Raw genomic sequence first — 23,750 nt, forward strand, 5'->3', positions numbered from 1 at the left:
AAATAACAGAGGAATCCTTCCAGTATTCTCCCTGTTGATCATTTGAGAGCATGGTAAAGATACAGAATTTATATACTTTTGAAACAGGTGTCAAATGCTACCTATATCCCCTCTCCTTCCAGATATTCTTAGGGTTAATTTTGTTCTTAGAGAAATTCTTTATTCTCATACCCAGAGAAAAATTACAAATTGTTTCTGAGAATATTCTGGATAATTGCATTATGTTCTTGAGAATATTTTCAGTTCCCTTAAAAATAACTTTGAAAGAAAAGTTTTATTTTTCATTTTAAAAATCTGTTCTCATTTTGTTGTTTCAGATGTTAAAATATTAGAACGTCTGAAATAAGGAATAGGGGTTTTAGCCTGAACTTTCTCAGGACAACGTGTAAATGTTTGTTGCTTTGTTGTTTACATGTGATTCTCTTTTTCTTTAGTGGAAGATGTGCAGGTATCTTGTTATAGAATTCTGACTAGCTTGTATGCGCTGGGAACCAGCAAGAGTATTTATGTGGAAAGGTAAGAGTTTCAAAGTTTAGTAATAGCTAAAGTTTAGTAATAGCTATTTGATTTCAGGATTCTTCATCTTGTAGCTTTTTCCTTTCTTACACACTAGACAAGATTGACCTATGTTCTCAGAGTTATTAGACCATCTTGAAGCTAAATAAGAATTGATCTAATAGAGGACAGTGGAGTTAGGCAAAAAAATAAAGCAATCATGGTGAAGACCAAACTTGATATAAAGTTTAAACAGAGTGCTTCTGAGACTTATGCAAGAATCTGAGAGTACATTTGCTCATTGTGTGTCAGAAATACACAGTGGCCTGAATACAGACAGTTTTTTAAAACCAGTTTTATTTTTGTATGTTCTCAAGTTTTAGGAGGATTTTGTCTAACATTGTCAAATGATGTAGAAAGGTAAAGTAAGAACAGGTGTCCTCCGAATTTAAACTTCAGTAGGAAATTTCTGTGGATAAGAAAAAAAAAAAAAAACTAGAGCAAGCTGAAGAAGACATTGTGATAGGTTTAAAACTGAATAGATGTGATGCCTCCCCAGATTAATCAGTAATTAATTACAGCACATTTCAATCAGAAATTTACTTTTCATCAAACTTGACAAAATAATTTGAATGTTCATTTTCAAGAATAAACCTATGAGTGGGCTGGGGTTGTAGTTCAGTGGTAGAGCACTTGCCTAGCGTGTGTGAGGCACTGCGTTCGATTCTCAGCGCTGCATATAAACAAAATAAAGTCCATCAACAACTAAAATAAAAAATAAAATAAAATAGACCTATGAGACTAGCCACTACGATTTTTGAAGTGAAAGAAAAGATTTGGTTGTCATTTAGACAACCAAATATTAAAACTTACAAAACTACTCTAATTAAAATAAGGTGACAATTATGTAGAAATAGGCAATTAGATCAGTGGACAAGGACACTTGAGTTCACACTCAGAATGTTTTTAAAATTTTAGTTGCATTTTTAACTAAACTATTTTCATGTGGGTTTCTATGCTTATAAGATATTTTATACTAAGGGAGCATTATAAGTGATTGAAGTGATGCACTATTTTTGATATGTAGGTTATTTTCTCTTTTCCACTCACAAATAAGCTAGACCTCTCCTTGTAGTTTCCTCCATGTGTTTATACTCATTTCCTTTAACCCTGGTGCCAGGACTGAGTTCTAGGTATAAGGCGTGCCTGTCTGAAATGATTATGATACCTGTCTGCACAGAATTGACTCAGTTTGCCCTCTCAGTTTTATAATCAGATTATAAATTTGTGCTGTCTTTTTATTCTGTTTGCAAGTGTAGTAGTTAAAACATGGGATCCCACTTTTCTGCATTGCCTGTCCCTCATTTCCAGTGGCTTACTGTTTGTTCCTGTTTGCTTGGCCTAATGTGTTCAAATCTGAGAACTGCCTTCCCTCTATATATGTTTCTTGTGCCGATTTATAACAACTCTTTTATAAATGATTAACCTCTTGCCTGTTATCTCTCCTGTTTCTATACATTGAAGTATTTTCTTTGCCTTTATCATTCTTATCTATAAAACACAATTGACCAAGAGTGCCTTAGGACATGGGAATTTTGGATCTTTACAGAATCAAGTCTATCAATTTTTTCACATATGTTCTCTCTCCTTAGTTTTATTATTGAAAAAAAATTTACACTCTACTTTCAGGAGGTTAAAAATTCAATGATCTGTTCTAGGTGTTTCCTGCTCCCAGTTCACCTTTAGCTTTTCAAGACTATGTTCACTCATTCAGTATTAACCAGGGTCAGGTATCTGGATGCTGGGATGCAGCAGTGAACACAACTGTTTACTAACATCATAGATCTTGCATCTGATTGGAGAAAACAAGGCCTAAAACAGAAACTCATAATATAATACTGGCTGGGTGTATTAGCCCTCTGAATAAGCCTACAATGTGGAGAACCAGGGAATCAGCATGGATCTGTTAAGTTTATAATAAACCAGGGAATCAGCATGGATCTGTTAAGTTTATAATAATCAGCATGGAACTTTTAAGTTTATAATAAAAAATGCACAACCACGAAGCCACCTGAGTATACTTTTCTCAGAGCATGGCACATCCTCCAGCAACACATCATTATATGGTATTTTTTTTCTGTGAGAAATTTAAACCTGCCTTCTCAGAGAATTATGCAGTGGTTCCTTGATAAGATCAATTTATTGACTTTTAAAATAACTTTATTTTAAAATAAAATAATGTATTTATATAAAATCTTTTAAGTGGTTTGTAATATGCTAAATTATTTCTCATATTATTCTTTATTTAATAAACAATTTAATGTGCCAGGAAAGCCTTGGATTAAGTAGATTACTAACAGAGAAAGAATTTGTATCATTGGCAGGGGGATCCTTGAATCCTGGCCCATCTCAAATTAATTGATCATAGTGTGATTTCTTAACTTCCTTCCCTTGTAAATGATAAGTCAGCTTTAAATGTTATCCATGCTTTTTAGCATTTAGTATGTTGTAGCACTGCTTTTGTGTAATAAATTTGCAGGCAATGCATCATTGTGTTAGTAGTAGTGTTTAGTTTTTAAATTGTCCTGAATCCATTTATTCCCCTAGCAAGAATTCTTTGTTAGTAGGTCATTTTTTTTTTTTTTTTTTAAGGTACCAGGGATTGAACTCAGGAACATTCTACCACTGAGTTACATCCCCAGCCCTTTTTATTTTTCATTTGAGACAAGCTTTCTTTTAAGTTGCTGAGGCTGGCCTCTAACTTTTGATCCTCCTACCTCAACTTCCCAAATTGCTGGGATTATAAGTGTGGCTACCATGCTGGCCTTGTAGGTCATTCTGGAAGGAGGGAGAAAAACATTCAAATTTGCAGGGGAAGTGGCAGAGCTTTCCTTGTTTTGTTTTCTTTATCTTTTCTTCTGGCTTGTCCCCCTTCTTAAATTCTTTTTTGCTAACACACAGTTTAACTTTTACTAAGAGGCAGGGATTTCACTATTGAACATGCTGTTTCAGGTTATAGAAATGGTATTTGGAGGTTCATCTGATTGGGCAGCCCTCCTGCAGGCTAAGCTTGCCAGTGTCAGCATTAACCTAACTCTGCAGCCCTTCGCGTTAGGACGTAACCCAAGGAGCCTTCTGCCCCCACAGGCAGCGATCCGCCCTGGGCGAGTGTCTCGCGGCCTTCGCAGGCGCCTTTCCTGTCGCCTTCCTGGAAACACACCTGGACAAGCACAATCCTTACTCCATCTACAACACCAAGTCTTCCCGCGAGAGGGCAGGTAAGGCAGGGTCATGCACAGAAGAGAATCGAAGCATGACATCTGGTGTTGTGTTTTCCTACGGTTCTCAGTGGGCCTGTGTAGTTGAGGTTCTCCAGGGCTCTTTGTTCTGAAGGGCTGGCAGTTGGCATTGTGGTTTTCTTTTTTTTTTTTTTTTCTCTGATGCTCCATACTTGGGCATGAAAGCTCAGTTCTTGTCCCTGATGTCATTCCCATAACGAGGACATGGTTTTGAGAAAAAGGAAAAAGAAAGTGTATTGCTTTGCTAAGCACAGGGGAAACACAGGGGACTCCTGTCCCAAAGACTGTGATTCTGCCCATCAGCAGGAAGAGGGAGCTTTTAAAGAGGTGATTCAAAGGCTATATTTCACACATTCTCTGTTGAGTTGTAATTCACTTGTTAATTTGGGAGACAGTCATTCCTGAGATCTTCTGGTGCCATCCCCAAAGTCAGGGTGACTTCCTTCCTATGGTGGGTGTGGACTCAGGTGCAGATAACTCTGCCTAGCATGGGGAGGAAAGGTCATCCTGTTTCCCCTGTGATTAGGGAGGGGTGAAATTAGGGAGGTACAGGGAGAGAGGTAGAGAAAGAAACCTGTTCATTTAAAAAATAAGTTGCAGAGCCGAGCAGCAAGGGCTAATTCAAAGCATAAGTGGACACAGTTAGACTGTTTCCCTCATGTTCCTGAAAGAACATATGTCTAATTACCTCGAAGAAATTGAGTCACAGACAGATCAGTACCCTCAAGAATAAGACCACGAGACCAGCAAATACAGAAAAAATAAGCCGATCTGATTTCCGGTTCAGGTGTTTCTTGCAGTTAGTTAGCAGGGGGTGACTTACTCATTGTAAGGGATCCCACGGAAACCACGCCGGACATGAGAAATCACATAAGGGAGTTTACTAAGCAAACAGAGTGTCTCCCTGCAGGGTAAGAGAGAAAATGAGAGGAAAAGAAAGGGAAAGAGAAAGGGCACGTGCAAGAAAGAGTGGAAAAGCGAGGAGGAGAGAGAAAGCAAGTGTGTAGGAGAGAAAAGCAAGAGAAAAGATGGCAGGGTAGCTACTGTGAAGCAGTTGAATTCTGCCGGGCCAACAGGGGACCAATAATGGAGAAGGATACTTGTAAGCTGACTGATGAACCAATAGCCAGCTAGGATGTTCACAGACTGACAGTAGTTGGGAGGCGGGGAAATGGCTGCAACCAAAAGGGCGGTTGCACATTACACTCATCACGCCGGTGGATTTGTGCCTTTCCTGCCTTCACCAGACATCTCCACCTCACTGGGATCATTTTATTCCATGTGGTTTTTCAAATAGTTCAGTTTAACTTTTATCATTTCAAAAAACTAAAAATTCTGACAGTTGGTCAATACCTTGAATTTGCACGTGTCCCCCCAGGACTCCAGTGTCTGAATGTCCACCTGTCCCTTGCTTCTTCCTCACCTTCCCTTTGGTAAAATGTGATGATTTGCCTGGTTAAAAAGCCTTCAACAACCATTGCTGAGGATGTCAGTGATTGGTCTTTGAGAATCCAATTGGAATTATTAACTAGGCTTTGAATTGAGTTGAAGAAGCTTTAAATGAAGTGGATACTAGATAGTCTAGTCAGTGCCTTGAGTCAATCAGAGCACAATTCTCAAAGTCTGGACATGACACAAATGCCCCCTCATAGCATCTTCTTCTGTTCGATTTCCTCTAAGTCTGTAAAGACTGTGGTGTCTGGGTGGTTCTTAATAACCCTAAAGAGTTCCCAAATGCACACCTCTTTCTTCATGGGCTTGTTTCTGTGTTATTTATGTGTGTTGATGGGAGCTGTTGGCTAGTTAAACTGATTTTATAGTGGCTCTCATCAAATAAAGTATCTTTTAGTGAATTGCATAATTTTTATTTAATTTACTTATTATAATAGTGATGAGTATAGTAGCAGATGAAGCTAAAGATGAATAGGTTGCATGTGCCTCAGTAATATTTTTGCACATAATTCCTACAATAGATTTGTAATCAGCAAAAGTGGTTTATTAATCCTCTGTGTAAACACATAAAAAGTTGTCTCATTAAGGCTTTTTGATTCCTTAACACTTTTGCTATGAATCAAGCACGAAGCAATTTGTTATCTCTTTGCAGATAAGGAAATACACAAAGCAGGTAGTTCATTGTGTAGTTTCTGTAACAAATCATCTGCATAACAAAGTAAAGGAATTAAATTTACTGAGCTGTGATAGAAAGATGAATGAGATCTGATTCTTTCCCTCATGGAGTTTTTCCTTGCCCTAGAGGGAGAGTGGCGAATGGGACAGGATTGGGAATAAATAGCACCAGAGACACCATAAAGCAGTTTTAGTTGAGAACAGCTGGAAAGATACCACATAGCTAATTCAGGATGAGTCTTAAAATTGGGGAGCCCAAAACTGGGTTACACTGGGGAGACATCAAGCGTCTTGATTTGGCTGGAGACGGATGTCAGGAGAGAATGGGTGAAGGATGAAGGAGGAGAGGAAGGAGCGGGCCTTTTACCAGGAAAGGGGAGCAGACTGTCTCAATGGCAAAGGGTTCTCTAACTAGCCTTGAAAATGGAGTAGCATGAATAGATTGGCATTTTAAAATCTGTCCTGACAGCAGTGAGATGGATGCCCCGAGCCAGCTGTCGGAGTAGTGGGGCGGTTCAGAGGTGAGGCCATCAGGCAAGGCTCTGGGAGGGAGCGACAAGGGAGGAAGTCTTGGGAGATTTCCTGGAGGTGGGATGGTCTCAGGTGAGAGACCAGGGCGCCTCGCAGCCTGGCTGGCTGATTCGGGGGTGTCCTCACTGCGTCAGTGCATGCTCAAGAGGCAGGTTGGTAAGTTAGTCAGCTTTGGGCCAAAATACCTGACAAGATCAATGCAGAAGAGGGGACATTGATTTTGGGCTCACAGCTTCAGAGGTTCAGTCCATGGTCAGCCTACGTCATTGATCTGGGCCTGAGTGAGGCAGAACATCATGGCACAAGGACGCGGCAGAGGGGAGCTGCTCACCTCATGACAGCCAGGAGAGAGACGGAGGGAGAGGGAAGCCAGGGACAAGATAGAATTCCTAAGGCCATGCCCACGATGACACACCCGCCTGCAGTCACCACCCATTCAAGTCATTAATGCATCCAGTGGATTAATCCACTGATTAGGTCACAGCTCCCATGAGCTAATGGCTTCACCTCTGAACTTTCCCACGTGGTTTCTCATGAGCATTGAGCGATACCTCATATCCAAACCATGACACTTGGAGAAGAAAGGAGAGCTTAGATTTAAACCCAGTTTGTTTGGGTTTCTTTTGAGACATCCAGAAAAAAATTAAAGAAATATGGTCCTGAGACTTTTTAACTTGCAGCAGGGGCGCTTAGGTGTGCCAGGAATTACCTAGACAGATGTGTAAGCTGAGAAAGAGAAGAGAGCCAAAGACGGATCCTCCAGGAAGCCCCCATGTAAGAGTCCAGCAAGGAGGAGAGAGTGAGGGAAACATAGGCAGGATTGAGAAGAGTCTGGACCCACTGCCATTAAGGAAGAGGGGAGTCTTAGGAAAGGGGTCTGGATGCTGAGAGGAGGGTTGTAGAGAATGTGGTGGAAAGCAGAAGCTGCATTCAGATTTGAACCTCTGTGGAGGCTGGTGGGAAGGAGCCATTGGAAAGGAAGAGGCTGGCACTGGAGGCCTGAGCAAGGGTCCTGAGCTGGGGAAGGCATCCAGGATACTGGGGGAACCACAACAGGGGCTGCAAAACTCTTCCTGTGAAAATGGGGAATGGTGGCCAACGTGACATCAGACACAGGCAGCCAGTGGGCCCTGAGAGCAGGAGGCTGGGCAAGAGACATTTGCCCTGAGGAAAGAGCAACAGCTGTTTGCTGATGTAAGGGGCGTGAGGTGGGGCAGGAACTTGGGGAAAAGAGAGAAGCTCTGACTTCGTGCCGTAGGAGGGAGGGGGAGCCAGTCAAGGCACCCAAGACTGGCTGAGCCGAAGCCCCCAGCGATGTGGCTGCCTGTGCCGGTCCCGGGGAGTGGAGAGCGCCCCGTCGGCCCGTCCCTGCGTCACCAGCCGTTTCTGTGTGTGCTTCTCTAGCTCTCAGTTTGCCAGCGAACGTGGAAGACGTGTGTCCCAACATCCCCTCTCTGGAGAGGCTCATGGAGGAGATCGTGGAGCTGGCTGAGTCTGGCATCCGCTACACGCAGATGCCCCACGTGATGGAGGTGGTGCTGCCCATGCTCTGCAGCTACATGTCGCGCTGGTGGGAGCACGGGCCCCAGAGCAACCCCGAGAGGGCAGAGACCTGCTGCACGGCCCTGAGCTCCGAGCACATGAACACCCTCCTGGGGAACATCCTGAAGATCATCTACAACAACCTGGGGATCGACGAGGGCGCCTGGATGAAGAGGTTGGCGGGTAGGGGAGTTTTATTCCTAAGTGATTTGAAATGTGAAGACTGAATTATTCCTGATATAATACTCCTTGCTATTTTTTTCTGTGCTTGGAAATATTATTTCTGTCGTGCTGTTCTTTAAAATGGGTATAATCAGACCTTGGGTACCTTTCCATAGTCACGACTTTAAGGTAAACCTTTTCCTGATTGTCAGTTTCTATAGATTAATCAATGAGCACACTAAATATTGATCTTTTTATAGACTGCATTTGGATTCATTGTACACAAATGGGGTACATCTTTTCATTTCTATGTTTGAGCACGAAGTAGATTCACACCATTTGTGTAATCACACATGTACATAGAGTAGTAATGTCTGTCTCATTCCACCATCTTTTGTACCCACCCTGCTCAGTGGGTAATGATTAGGTTGAAAAAGATAAGATAAAACTTAATTTTTAAGCATCCCAATTCAGTCATATCCTATAGGGAGCAGGGTGGGAAATCAAAAGTCATCAAGTATTTACAGTTAAGTTTATCTATCATTGGAGTATTTATATTGAAAAATTGGAAGTAATCAACCCAATGACCAGAGTGTGGTTAGAAAGTTTATGTACACTGTCATATCAAGACATTATGGCATCTTTAAAAATTCAGGTTTCAGCAGTGCTATATAGTTTAGGAAATGTCCATGATATCGTGGAAGGTAAAAAGAAGAGTCGTTAAAAATGAATTCAGAATGAAATAGATGTAATATACTTGTTTGTGGATTTGTCTATTGGTGAAAACACCAAGGATATACACCAGGGTCTCACTAACTTGGGCAGGTGATCATGGTTGATTCTAACGTTTCTTTTAAATACTTACCCAATGTATGTATGTTACCTTGGGGGTGAAATTCCTTTTAATAATGGCCTGTTCAAGTTGGGAACTGTCATTAACAACTCCAACTGCCGCTAAATAAGAGGTTGGTGTTAATGTAGTTTAGCTCTTTTGTGGACAGAGATGTGATAAAATGAGAAAACTCTGTGTAGTCTCCTAATAACACAGCAGAGGGTATCTTTTCCCGAAAGGACTGGAGGAACTTTTTCCATTTTGGGACTTCTTTGTGTGAAAATAATTAATTTCCAAAGTGAAGGAGATTTTTTTTCTATTCAAAATTAGCTATAAATCTTTTTTAGAAATAAGGAAGCACACTGAATTAAATTCAGTAATTTTTTTTTGAACCCAGGAGTGCTTAACCTCCGAGCCACATCCTCAGCTCATTTTTGTTTTTTATTTAGAGACAGGGTCTGCCGAGTTGCTTAGGGTCTCACTAAGTTGGTGAGGCTGGCTTTGAACTTGCAATCCTCCTGTCTCAGCCTCCCAAGTCATCATTTTTGAACACTAACTATGCAGTTAGCCTTTGGACTAGAATAAAGACGGGGACCTGGGCTCTGGCAGTCAGCAGCCAGGTGCTGGGGAGAGGAAAGTTCTGTTGTTCTCAGTTGTCATTACAACCCGTCCCTGTGTGAATGGATGTTTGTCCAGAGCAGAAGCCTGATGTCTCTCTCCACAGTGTTTTCCCAGCCGATTATCAATAAAGTGAAACCTCAGCTCTTGAAAACTCATTTCTTGCCACTGATGGAGAAACTCAAGAAAAAGGCGGCCATGGTGGTGTCCGAGGAAGACCACCTGAAAGCCGAGGCCAGAGGGGACATGTCAGAGGCCGAGCTCCTCGTCCTGGACGAGTTCACTACACTGGCCAGAGACCTCTACGCCTTCTACCCTCTCTTGATTAGATTTGTGGACTATAACAGGTACAGTCAGCAGAAGGAGCCCTTTGCCCAGTCTGTTCATGACCCCTCAACTCACACGATCCTTTGAGCTGCAGCTTCCTAACTGCTTGGTCAGGTGCTGCTTCGTGCTGATAGTGTGATCGATGCTTCTAGGTAGCTTAATGTTCGCCAGGCTACTGAAATTTAAAATCAGAAATCCTACTCCAACGCCTTCTGCCTTTTGCAGGTGAAAGTTGGCAGTTGGACACTCATTTACATATTTTTAAATGTCACAGCTGTCCTGGAGCCATCCTGAGCCCTGTGGTCAGCAGATTTAACTCTGGGAGGGAGGGTGATATTTTTAAGTAACTGAAGAGTAACTGAGGAGCCACTGCATGTGTCGTGTGATGCAGGGCCAAGTGGCTGAAGGAACCCAACCCAGAAGCCGAGGAGCTTTTCCGCATGGTGGCCGAAGTCTTCATCTACTGGTCGAAGTCCCACGTAAGTGCCGCGCTGTCGACAGACAGTGTCTACTGCTGGAAGGGTAAGGGCTCTGTAAATGTGACCAGTCAGTCCCTCAGTGGCTATCTGGGGGACTATTTCTCAGTCAAATACTCTAGCATTCATTCCACAGCTGGGGAGAGACAGAACAGGTGCCCCTGGGGACCTGGAGGGAACATAAGCCTGCTTTTGAGCTTTGTAATTTATCTTTGAGAGATGACAAGTTTTTAATGTCATTACCTAAAAACATTTTTAAAACTCGTCCCTAAATCTGAGTGTCAGATCAGCGTCGCACAGAGCTGTGCCGTTTCTCCTAGTTTTGCCCTGTCTCTGGGCGTGCGCTGCCTCCCGCTATGGTCCTGGTGTCTGATTGGTCGCTGAGACAGGCTGGTCTGGGAGGAACCAGCTGCCCCTCCCCTCGGTCTCATCACACCCTCATTTCTGTAGGAATTTAGCTTTCCCCACATTTTAGAATCAGTTGACTTTGAAAATAAAGCTTTTCTAGGGAATCCTCTTCATGGAATTTCTGAAGTACATCTGTAGTGAGTATTCATTTTATTTCATATATCATAGAACTATAGGTTTTCATGTCTGAAAAAAGACCTTAATCGTAGGAAGAATTTTAAAGTGTTCTATCAGTTATTTCCCATAACAAGCAGGGTAAATATGGGCATTTGTTATGGTCCTGAATTACTTAAACACCTAGAATTTTCCTGTCAGTTATGATTCAGTGTCACTTTGTAAGTGGGAGACCCTTAAAGTAAAAATAAAAAACTTTAGCCTGTTTGATCAGCTGAGGGATCTTTGTAGTTTGCATTATCAGATTGTGGGACAAAGCAAATCATTTTGAACATGCAATATTTCAGAATTCCTACTTAACAATAGGATGATAAATATTATTTGTTGCCTACATCTGAGGAGCCTTGTCAAATTTAATACTGAAATATATCAAATACTCTGCTTACATGTAAATTTGTATCTCCACATTGACATTCTTCATCTGTCTTGTCATAATAAATTATTTTAGATTCTTTATGTTCCTTTAGGTAAAAGCCAGTGACCTCTTATGTTGTATAACTTATTTAAAGGGATGTGCTAGATAATTCCAGGTAGTCTGAAGGAAAACTCCAGAAGAAATCAGCCTGTTTTCAGCTACCAAAGAGCAACAATGGGTTGGGGACTTTTACTCTTTATTTCCTGTGTTGGGTCATTCACCTTGTGATGCCCAGTGACAAATAGAAGTTTCCCAGGAGTAAATCACTTAAGAAAACTGAAAACAGCCTATTTTCCTTGGGGAATTGAGAATCTTCTACTCCATCAATCACTAAAATACCTGAGAAACTTCTTTAAATTTCTATCTAAGACAGAATTTTGGAACTTATAACCAACAGAGTTTTAGATGGGTGCCTAGAAAAAAATCAGAGTGTGCTTTCGAATCTCACATACATATTTAAAACACAAACCTATTTGTATGGTTGTATGCTTTCCCAAATGTTGAAGGACAAATTGACTTTGCCATTTTTTTTCATATGTTCAAATTAAGTGAATAAAATATGTAACGATATTTTAAAATGAGTGAAGTATCTGACAGAATAGGACATTGCCCTGCAGTTGTGTCTTGAAAGCCCTGTTTACCTCGGGAGGCAGTGCACATGGCTCACCAGCTAAACACGGGCTGCAGGACCCATTTTGTCACTGGGTGATGCATGACCTGCAGCGTAAGCTTTCTGAACCAGGATGTCCCATCTTGAAGACCCACGGACCCTTGTGTGGTTCCCATGGCCCCTCATTGCACACTCAACAGACGCTTCCTTCCTTCCTTCCTTTCTTGATAGGTTGCATATGAAATTAATATCTGTGCCTGGGAAACTTTTGGCTATCATGTAAGCTCTAAGTGCACACATCTTTTCTGAGTTGTTTTAACTGAAATTCCCTTTGCAACTTCTTAGAATTTCAAGAGAGAAGAGCAGAACTTCGTTGTGCAGAATGAAATCAACAACATGTCCTTCCTCATTACTGACACCAAGTCAAAGATGTCCAAGGTATCACTGCAGCCTGCTTCATTGCTCTTTCATGGATGGATGTGTCTTAGATTTTTTTGGAGATTGGTAACCAGAATCTAATGGGTTTGATAATGTTATTTACTTAGAGTTCCCAGTACTGGTTTGAGGCAGGTCTGATAAGACGTACAGACATAGACATGATTAGCAGGAAGGATGAGTTTCTACTCACAGGTCCTTAGAAACAGGGAGTAAACCTTGCAGAGGAATCACTCTGACGGCAGCTGGGAGAGGGTGGTCTGGAGCCTCAACTGCCATCTCCAAGGGAGGCAGGTAAGCCACCGTAGGACGGGATAATTGCTGTACTTTCCGTGGGCCCTGGGGCATCTAGGCAGCCCTAGTTCTCTGGTACCTGGCCCCGGCATGACTCCAGCAGGTGGAGAGTCACCCAGAGCATCAGATCTTGCTGGCAGAGGTGCTGTTGAAATGTAGAAACTTGCCTTGGGGCTGGGGTTGTGGCTCAGTGGTAAAGGGCTTGCCTATCACGTTTGAGGCACTGGGTTCGATTCTCCGCACCACATATAAATAAATGAATAAAAAGTAAAGGCCTATCAACATCTTTAAAAAAATCAAAAATAAATATATAAAAAGAAACTTGCCTTGGTCATCTAAGGCCAGGCTTACTTTTGTAATTAGTGTATTTACCATATTTCAAAAAAAGTCTCCTTTTTGTCAGGCTGTTTCAGTGTCAGAGTATCAAAAACTCCTTGTAAATCCCCACTGAAAGTTCATGGTAATCACAACAGAGTTAAAGATGTGCTCTTGGTCATGGTGTGGTGTAGGAAAGGGCTCAGCTGTGAGAGGAGAGGGACCCGGGTGCCCACCCTGCCTCCCGTGACTGAGAAGCTCAGCTAACCCTCAACCTTCCCGTCCATGTCCGGGAAGTGATTGCCAGGTTCCTCCCTGGCCAGCTGGTCGGAAGGGTCTCGGTGGTGTTTGTGGAGTGCCTCGCAGGTCACAGGCCCTGAAAGGATCCAATATTGCTGTCCTCACAAAACAAGGACGTTAAGACACAAGCGAAGGCCTCCACTCATGCAGATAAGCCCTGAGATAACTCACCAGAGTGGGGGTGGATGGGATGATCCAGGGTTGAGCTGATAAGGGAGAACTTGACTTCAGCCTTGGAAAGCGGCTAGCCTCTAGGTGGAAGAGGAAGCTGTGTCCTGTTTCATGCCAGGTCACTGCTCAGTGGAAGGCCAGCTGAGGAAGGCCAGCGCTGAAGATCGGTTCACTTGGTGTGTTCTCCCCCTTTCTATTAAATGTAAAGCTATTTTAAACAAGAGAGTCATATTTGTATGTGAGAAATGAAGGCAAAGGTTGGTTACTCAATTGATTTAGCAGAGGGCTCAGTTTATTCCACTTTCCTTCTTAAATATGACCATATGTTGGCCATGTCACTACATATTCCTATCTGGGCCACAAGCTGGGGGCTAGATTGAGAATGAAGACAGTGTCCAGATTCAGTAACTTGCGCTTGTAGCTAACTTCTAGAGCAGCTCCCGTGGTGAGGCTTTGTGCTTGGTGGCAAAGGTACAGAAGGGACAAAGTAGGTCTGGCCAGCGCCCTCACAGAACCCCCCATCTGGGAGGAGACACGCAAAAGGCCAGCGGTATGTACGTATGTCAGGACGTTTGATTGTCCTAGATGCAATTTCTTCATACTAGCTGTGATTTTGCCTGTAAATTTTCCACGGTTTGCTACTCTTTCCAGTTGAAGATTTCCTCAGGAATAGAAAGCAAGATTATTGTTTTGGCATAAGTAGGAATCCCTTTGTCCAAGGTTTCTCACACATTGAACAATTTAGTGTTGGTTTTACGGTTGATTTAAATTATTTTTATTATCAGAACAAAGCAGGTTGCTAGGCACAGTGTACAGCCTGTAATCCCAGCAACTGAAGGCAGGAGAATCCCAAGTTTAAGGCCAGCTTCAGTAACTTAGCAAGACCCTATCTCAAAAAAATGAAATGAAATGAAATCAAAATAAAGGGATGGGAATGTAGCTAAGTGACAAAGTGCTTCCCTAGCATGTTGAAGGCTCTGGGTTCAATTTCCCGGCACGACACACACACAAGATAAACAAAAATAGGTATAAGCTTTTTCTTCTTGCATAACCTTGAAACAAAAAGAAACTTACAAGTTAAAGAAAATGATAATGCTAAAGATATTCAGACTTTAAAATAGTTGATTTGCTGAAAATGAACAATAAGTATTGAATAGAAGTATGTTTGCATTTTGTATCAATTCAAGTTTTAGGATGATGATTCCTCACTTGGATAATTAGTTTTATCATTTTTTGTTTCATTTCTTTTTCAACAAAGAGTTCACTTAAAATTACTAATCCACTAATTTTATGTGTTGATCAATTTAATAGTACCAATAATTATTCATTGTGTTTTTCCTGATAAATTTACTGAGAATAATCTTTTACATATTGCTGCCTATAAATGCAATAATATGTGCATCTCCTTGGAACATAAATTTGATGCTATATTAGTCAGGGTTTCCCAGAAGAACAGAATCAATAGGAAGTATGATTATAAAAAGGGGATTTATGAGATTAGTTTACACAACCGGAAGCTAGGGAATCCACAGTGGCCGTCTGTAACTGGAAAAATGGAAGAACCAGCAGCTGTGCGTCCAAGACACAGAAACCCCAGAACAAGAAGGATCAACAGTGCTACCCTAGTCCAAGACCAAGGCTTCTGGAAACTAACTGGAGAATTACTGATAGAGTCTGCTTTGGAAGAGTGAGGAAGCAGTCCAACGTCCTCAGATGATCGAAGCAGCAATCAAGAGCCTGTTCAAGAAGAACTAAGCTTGCTTCTGCATCTGCTTCCTTGTTCTTCCAGCTTTTATTCCATCCAAGTAACCATCCTGTTGGGCGGTGCTGCCCACACATAGGGAAGGTCTCTACTTCAGTTCACTATCCCACATGCCAATCATTCCTAGACATCTCTCATTGACACACCCAGAAGACTCTTACTCATTGGCATCTCTTAATCCAGTCAAGCTGTCAATTTAAATTAACCATTATAGATGCTTATTTCTGTGGTTCGGAAAAATACATATTTAATATACCAACATGTAATATATGTAATTGTATATTATAATCAGTTTTATATAAGCTGCCATTACTGTATGATGAAACTATCATTTCACCACATTTGCTCTGTAAAAACATCTTTAAACATCATATTGTGATATATTTTTGCCAGCTTTGGAGTAAGGAAAATCATTTGTATGTTAAATTTTTCTTTGTTTTTTTCCTTAGATAGCCCAATACTATTACAATGTCATTATGAAGAAACTGTGTTCCAAGTTTGAACTATTGCTACAAAATTAAACTGCATGAAGAAGTGGATGAGGGCAGCTATTTTAATTTTGACATTAGAACTTTTTTTTTTTTTTTTTTTTTTGCGGTGCAGGGGATCAAACCCAGGGCCTTGTGCTTGCAAGGCAAGCACTCTACCAACTGAGCTATCTCCCCAGCCCTAGAACATTCTTAATATAAAGAATACTCACTTCCCAGTGAAAATTAGACTGTCTTTCAAGGCGACCCTTTGGCACCAGCATAGTCCTCAAAAGAATCACAAGACAACCCTGAAGTATCATTGCTGAATTCACTTGTAACCTGCTCACCCAGCTTATCCTGAATATTTATGAAAGCCTGACTGATATATCACTTCCATTTCTACAGACAGGAATGGGGGTTCTAGGGAGATATGTTTGCAGACCACATACAAGGAAAATGTATTTTATAATAGTTTTATATGTACCCTGTTTTTTGTACTTTTATATGTGTGGTGTGTGTGTGTAGATACAAGATAGATCTATACTCACAAAAAACATACCATACATATGTGTGTGTGTGTCTACGTAGCAAAGCAAGCATTTGTCCAGAGTCTCTTTTTAGTTTTGAGTTTCTTTCTCTCATGCACTGTGAATTAGAAAACATGCAGTCTCTGAAGTGACCCCAGAATTCTCACATTCTGCCTCCTCACACCACGATGGGTCTTTTTCTCTAATAATTACACGCATATCAGGGATGATAACGACCTAGGAATCTGAGAGTAGTACTTAAATTAGCACAAGACGCTAGGAAGGGAAAAGAAAAATGTCCTCAGCAGAGTAGGATTTTCAGAGATTAAAAACATGCCTGAGGGAAAGCAGGCCCTGGTCCCAGCACTTCCCTCTCTGCTCCTAGGCGGCTGTTTCTGATCAGGAGAGGAAGAAGATGAAGCGCAAAGGAGACCGCTACTCTATGCAGACTTCTCTCATCGTAGCGGCTCTCAAGCGGCTCCTGCCCATTGGGTTGAACATCTGCGCCCCTGGGGACCAGGAGCTCATTGCTCTGGCCAAAAATCGATTTAGTCTGGTAAGTCTCCTCCTCACTCCTTTGGTAGTGATCATCCACCCTCTGGACTTGCGGGTGTTTCTGTTCCTTTGGCTTCCTGCCCTGTGCAGTATTTCATGTGCGCTGAAATTTTTAGTGAAATGTTCCCTTAAGCAGCTTTTCTACACGGGTTCTAGGACTTCAATCAAAGATTGCCTTTTTTGTTGTTGTTTTGAGGTCATTTTTATTTTTACGTTAGTTAATCACCTCCAGGGCATATTCCGAAATCAAACAGAAAAGACACCAATCTCTGGTAATGAGAACAAATGGATTACATATGAACTCCTACATAAAATTTGTGATGGGTGGTGTATTGAAATTTATGAAGGGCGATTTTTCAGTAGAAGCCTAATGCATCATGCAGACAGCGCTTAAGCTGTGGTGTTGACTTTTCCACCGACAGCGGCTGTCCTCTGCAAGCATTAGGATTTATGGTCTTGGGATTCTTTCTGTCCTCTGATGTTCCTCATAGCTATGCAGAGAAGCATGCAATTTTCCAAAAATATACCTTTACGTGACTATTTTATACTAACATAAATTGGAGGGCATGTCCTCCCTGCCCAGGTTCCTGGAAAGAATCAGTGGCGCTCCTGTGCACAGCCCAGGTTTGACCTGTGAGAGGAGAGGATGGAGGGATCAATGGTTTTGGTGGAGCGGGCCATGGAGGTGCAGCCCTGTTGACTGTTGTCTGATTCTCAGACACGCATTCCTGGCTACTGCTAGGTCACCGAGGATGTTGTGAGGTGCTAAGATTGCTTTCTGGGGTTTGGCAGGAAGCGGTGGAAAAGCTTTCGTTCGAGCCCAGGGGACTGTGCTGCTGTTCCTCTTGTTATGAATTGAAACCCAATTCCATTCAGTCCTGGTGTGCTCTCGAAGTTAGAGAGCCCTTGCCTTGTTTCAAGCTGCAGCAATATCAAGAAATTATGTGAAGGGAAGGCTCCAGATGTGTGGCATTTATTTCAATAAAGATGTTGTCAGATGGACACTTTTAACTGATGTTTGAGTTGCTTTTATTGACCTGAGAGAGTTGACACATTTAAGACTCATTTTAGGTAATGTTTTGGTCAGCTTTCTCACTGCTATGATTAAGAAAACCTGACAAGAAGAATTTTAGAGGAGAAGAGTTTCTTTGGGGGCTCATGGTTCTAGAGGCTTCAGTCTGTGGACAACTGGCTCCATTCCTCGGGGCTCAGGGTGAAGCTGAACATCATAGGTGAAGAATGTGGCAGAGGGTAGAGGCTCACAGGATGATCAGGAAGCAGAGAGACGCTCCACTCGCCAGATTCAAAATATACACCCCAAGGCATGACCCAGTGACCTGCCTCCTCCAGCCACACCTAACCTGCCTTTAGTTACTACTCAGTGAATCCCATGGGGGGGGGTTGATTCACTAATTGGGTTAAGGCTCTCATAACCCAATCATTTCGCCTTTGAATGTTCTTGCATTGTCTCACACATGAGCTTTTGGGGGACACCTCATACCTAAACCATAACAGATAACTTATATTTCTTGACAGAAAGACACAGAAGATGAAGTACGAGACATAATCCGCAATAATATTCATTTACAAGGCAAGGTAAGCCCAATTTTATTGAATGCACACAGTGTCTATAAATTAGTTAATTTTCTCTTTAGAATAAAACTACAAATAATGTTACTTTAGCAATAAAGATGGTGAAAATATCTGACTTTTTAAAAAGTATTTTTAGTTGTAGATGGACACAATACCTTTATTTTGTTTATTTAGTTTTTTTTTTTTTTTTTTTTTTTTTATGTGGGACTGGGGATTGAACCCAGTACCTCATGTGTGCTAGGCAAGCGCTCTACCAATGAGCCCATGCAAATTCTCTTACATTAAAAATTCTAAAGGCTGTAAATTTTATGTTCATAAAGCAGATTATTACAGAATGTCAGATTTTGAAAAAAAATATGTCAGCAATTGAAATAAAGGTTGGATATGGCTGAGTTTAAGGGTTTGGGGACTTGGAGACAGACAGATATCCATAAAAAATTGAAATTTTACATTTAATGGTCAGAAATCAAATATGTGTGTTCAGGAGTTATTAGTTAGAAAAGATACAGAGAATTGCTGCAGAAAGAATAGAAGAGTTTAAGGCAAGAAATGTAAATTCAGAAGGAAGACTTGGATGGAAACTAACGTAGCACCTACTTTTTAATGATGGGTAAAAGAATCATTCGATGTAATTTACGCAATCCATTGAGCACTTCCTATTTTTTGGAATTTTTTCATACCAGTGAGTAAATTATTCTTTTGTTGACATTATGCCGTTTAAGAAGTCTAAATTATTAGTTCAACTCTGATTCATAATATTTTTCTATTCTGGTGTCCCTTCCAAGAAAGTTTTTTATTATGAAAATGTCCAAATGTTAAAAAGTGGTAACAACAATATAATATGTGTCTTCAGGGTGTTAAAATGTCCCTTGCCAAAGACACTTGCCAAACTCGCTGTCTTAGCACTCTGGAGCAAAATGTGATAAAGGTGAGACAGGCCTTTGTAGAATTCACAGTGCATACGCATGTGCTGAGAGCCAAGTCCATGTGAACCCTGGTGTGCAGTCTCCATAGGTTAGTACCTTCCAGAGGGGGAGATGAATTCTCACGGAAGGATGCTCAGTTTCAGATAGCAAAACGATTTTGAACATTTAAAAATGTTCATAAAACCTCCAGCTGGAACACAGTTCAAGAGTTGACACTGCAAGCTTTTCTCCCCCTTAGTGAGAGACGGTTGTTTTGGATTTTGTTTTTGAGTTCAGTTTGACATATAAGAGTGTTTGGGGGAAAGGGTGGACCTATGAAAAGCCCCCGTGGTCCCCAGCATCCTCAGCCACGTGTGGAGAGCACCTGGCCTCCTTCAGCCACTGCTGTGTTAGAGGCCACAAGTGTTCAGTGCCTCCGAGGAAGAGTGAGGTTTGCACTCCTTCCAGAAGGTAGCCAGCTAAAGATGGTCATGACCTGCAGAGGAAGGAAGAGGTTCTTCTGGTCTGCCGTGGGGGTTATTTGTGGGGATACTCTGCACAGTTTATATAGTATATTGGGGCAAAAGGAAGAAAGAGGAGCTCAAAAAGTTAGACATGTGTAGTCAATATCTCACTTCCAAAAACATGACACCTGAAAGTCAAGGGCAATAAGTATATGTTCATTTCAACATTTTAGCCTATACTTCCTTTTGCTAGGAGTAAGGCATGCATGTTAAGGAAATATACACACTTGCAAAGTCATGTGTTCTTTTGTTCTTAGCTCCTTCTTAAATACACTGTCTTGAAATTGTAAGGCCAATAATCCTCAAGCCAGACTAATACTTTTATATTAGAGAAAAGATTCTACTTTATCTGATATATTTATTTATTAAATACAAGTAAGGATGCAGAGTCAAATCTAGAAGTTCCAATCTGTGGATGAAAAGGTCCAGGGAGGAAAGCACTTTATTTAATTGGAGGACATATGGTGTTTAAAAATCAGTCACATGCAAAGCTCTGTGTGTCTGTCTCTAAATGAAAGTTATTTTTGGCATTTCAAACTATGCTTTCTTAGGCTAGCGGTTTTACAATAATGAGATGTTGTTCATTTGTATCTGCTTTATAATACTCGGTCTCTCATTCTTAATGGAAATTCCAAAGTGGAAGAGAATGAAAAGGGGTTGCTTTTTCCGCTTCTAATAATGTAGTTATTCTCTTTGATTTTTTTGAAGTGACATGCTTTATCCCATTAAGATGTTTGTCTTGGTCAGTTTTTATGATTAGTAGTAACCTTATTAAATCCATGAAGACTTCAGTTAGAACTTCCACGGAGGAAATTTGATAGTATTAACAAGTAAAATGTGTAGACTCCTTTACCATGAGTAATTTTTAGAGCTCTCTATTGATTTTTATTATTTAAAACCTTTGTTCCAGTGAGACTAAGCTGTGGTGTAAATCCCTATGTCTGTAAATAAATGTGATCCTATGTCATCGCCTGTATAAGTAAGCATGCATCTTCCAACAGTTAGAAGGTGTGTGCAGAAGGGAAAGACAAGAGTTGCCCTGTCCTTTCTCCGTCCATTGCAACTCCTCCTAAGCCCCAGTGAACTTCACTTGTTTAGGGAATCCCTCCAGCCCCCGACAAAGTAGATCGCATCTCATGGTGCCCTGTATATCTTTCTAGAATTCTCCATTGCAATTGTAAATATTCACTTTTCCTTGCAAGGACTAACCTGTCTAGCTCTCTGCATAGTGCTTCTTTGATTTCTTCAATTGTATATTTTTAAAGTATACAACCCGTTGTTCTGGTACACATGTACATAGTGACATGATTACTGTAGTCACGCGAATTGGCCTATCCATTTCCTCAAACAGTGTAAGTGGTAGGAGCACCTGTGTTCTATTCTTAGCCGATTTCCAGAATGCTATGCAGTGTTGCTAAATGAGGTTACCATGCTGTGCATTATACCCCTAAACTTACTCATGCTGTGTAGCTGCAGCTGCAGGGTCTAACTCTGTGCTATGTTCAATACATACCGGTAGCTTGACCCTTGCCTCTTAGTGGGTCACCTTGCATTTTATTTACTTTTCTCCTTTTTCTGCAGTTAGAGGATCCTGCTATTAGATGGCAAATGGCTCTTTACAAAGACTTGCCAAATAGAGCAGAAGACACCTCAGATCCAGAGAGGACGGTGGAGAGAGTTCTGGATATAGCAAACGTGCTTTTCCATCTTGAGCAGGTCAGAGTTTGTATCAGTTTGATTGTGTTTACCTTAACTACATTAAGATGTTTTTCAAGAGGATGTATGTTAATTTGTTAACTGTGGGCCAAAAATATATATGTTCAGCACATTCATTATAAATAATATGATTCAGGAATGCCCAGTATCCAATAAGCACAACTTCCAAACTTATGATTTTTGTGGCAATGTATAGATAATATATTTGATAATATATTTCAGAATATCAAGGCCTTTATTTTATTGCCATTTAAAATCATTTCTAAAATTGTACAGATAATTAAGATTAGGTACTTGTATTCTGTTCTCAAGAGGAACAGAATCAACAGGAAGTATCATTATAAAAAGGGGATTTATTAGATTGGCTTACACGACCAGAAGCTGGATAGTCCACAGTGGCTGTCTGCAGCTGGAGAGCTGGAAGAACCAGCAACTGTGCAGTTGCCTCAAATGCAGAAGCCTCAGAACCAGAAGGATCAATAGTGCTACCCTAGTCTGAGACCAAGGCTTTTGGATACTACCTGGAGAATCCCCAGCAAAGTCCTCTTTGGAAGAGCAAAGAAGTGAGTCTGATATCCTCACATGATGGAAGCAGCGATCAAGAACTTGTTCAAGAAGAGCGGAGCTTGCATCTGCATCTGCTTCCTTGTTCTTCCGGCTTTTATTCCATCCTATTGGGTAGCGCTGTCCACGCTTATTGAGGATCTCCACTCCAGTTCACTATCTCACATACCAGTCATTCCTAGACACACACCCTCATGGACACACTCAGAAGCCTCTTAACCATGGGTAGCTCTTAATCCAATCAAATTGACAATTCAAATTAACCATTACAGTACTTAATTATAAATCCTTTCAACAAAAATTTCAGGTGTCACCCCCACCTCATTTATGTTACACTTGTACCTTTTCATTCCTGCTTGACAGCGTCTCTGGGGTCTGGTCCTCCATGGCTTTCAGAGTTGAAGTTCTTTGCTCTTTGTGACTCCATTAGCCTTCCCTTTTATCACAATTACTTTTTGAGTTAATTTCCTCTGAGATCAGGAACACATTCCAGCTGGTCAGGAGCATCACATGGGTAGTAGAGCCCTATGTGAGGAAAGTGTTTGTATAATGTCCAGCTGTCTCCGCTTTACAGCACTGGCTGGGGGTATAGTTTTCTCGTTCATTCCCTTTGCTCAAGAATTTCCGAAACAGTGAAACATCCTCACTGAGAAGGTTCTATCTCTGCAAAAGTGGTCCTCTGGTGAGATAATATACACAATGTGAAAGACACATTTTCTGTTTTCAAATCCATTTAGTGAAATAGCAATAGAGTAAGGGAGCTTGGAGTTTTCCACCCCTGAGCCTCTGGGACCTGTTGGGCTTGTTTACTTCATGCTGAATGTGAAATATAAAGTGTCCCATGTTATCTCAGGAATTTTGCCATCCAAGTGTTTTATAAACATGTGTGTATGTGTGTTTGTTTTTGGCAATGGGGATTGAACCCAGAGGTGCTTAACCACTGAGTCATATCCCTAGCCCTTTTAATATTTCATTTTGAGACCGGTCTCACTAAGTTGCTGAGGCTAGCCTCAAACTTGTAATCCTCCTGCCTCAGCCTCCTGGGTGGCTGGAATTACAAATGTGAGCCTCCATGCCTGGCTAATATTTTTAACTCTGTATGTTCTTTAACCATATTTGAAAATATTATCATAATGATAATAAGCATTTTGCTTTGAGATCTACTTTATATTATCTGTACCTCCATCCCTGCCACGGTCAATTAAATAACAAAATATTATCTAATTGTCCTTTTTTTTAAGGAAGCAATTACTTATTCAAAAACAATATAAAACAAAACCAAAAGTTTGCAAGAAAGGTAATTATATAGCTGTAATGAACTGTATTGGCCTTAGTACAAGAAGGTTGTACTATAGCCATAGCAGAAAAGAGCAGGAAGAGAAAGAACAGAGGCTGCAGGGTAATAAAAAACAGCTAAATTCTCATGTTCCATTGACCGTCCTTCCATTTCCTTCTTGCATATTTTGGTGTCCCCCGATGCTACTACCTATTCCATCTCTACTCCAGGAGACAGCAGCTAGGGCGCCCTCAGGCCACCCAGCTGTTGGCGTGCCCTTAAGTTGGTGTGTAAGCCCTGGGAACGTGCTGTTTCCCTGAACACTCC

The 23,750-nt window shown here is 41.2% G+C and overlaps 1 protein-coding gene across 6 annotated transcripts in view; it reads left to right on the forward strand.

Annotated features, from left to right (window-relative positions):
• Ryr2 (ryanodine receptor 2) overlaps positions 1 to 23,750 on the forward strand; it is a 605,596-nt gene that overhangs the window by 493,587 nt on the left and 88,259 nt on the right. For all 6 annotated transcript variants that reach the window (XM_047520965.1, XM_047520967.1, XM_047520968.1 and 3 more), the window contains exons 66-74: positions 435 to 516; positions 3,643 to 3,773; positions 7,857 to 8,177; positions 9,713 to 9,953; positions 10,325 to 10,412; positions 12,362 to 12,454; positions 16,676 to 16,846; positions 18,382 to 18,441; positions 21,449 to 21,583. In XM_047520965.1, coding sequence (XP_047376921.1) covers positions 435 to 516; positions 3,643 to 3,773; positions 7,857 to 8,177; positions 9,713 to 9,953; positions 10,325 to 10,412; positions 12,362 to 12,454; positions 16,676 to 16,846; positions 18,382 to 18,441; positions 21,449 to 21,583 — 1,322 coding nt within the window. The remainder of the gene's footprint in view (positions 1 to 434; positions 517 to 3,642; positions 3,774 to 7,856; positions 8,178 to 9,712; positions 9,954 to 10,324; positions 10,413 to 12,361; positions 12,455 to 16,675; positions 16,847 to 18,381; positions 18,442 to 21,448; positions 21,584 to 23,750) is intronic.

This window comes from Sciurus carolinensis, chromosome 12 (genome assembly GCF_902686445.1).
Source record: "Sciurus carolinensis chromosome 12, mSciCar1.2, whole genome shotgun sequence".
Lineage (NCBI taxonomy): Eukaryota > Metazoa > Chordata > Mammalia > Rodentia > Sciuridae > Sciurus > Sciurus carolinensis.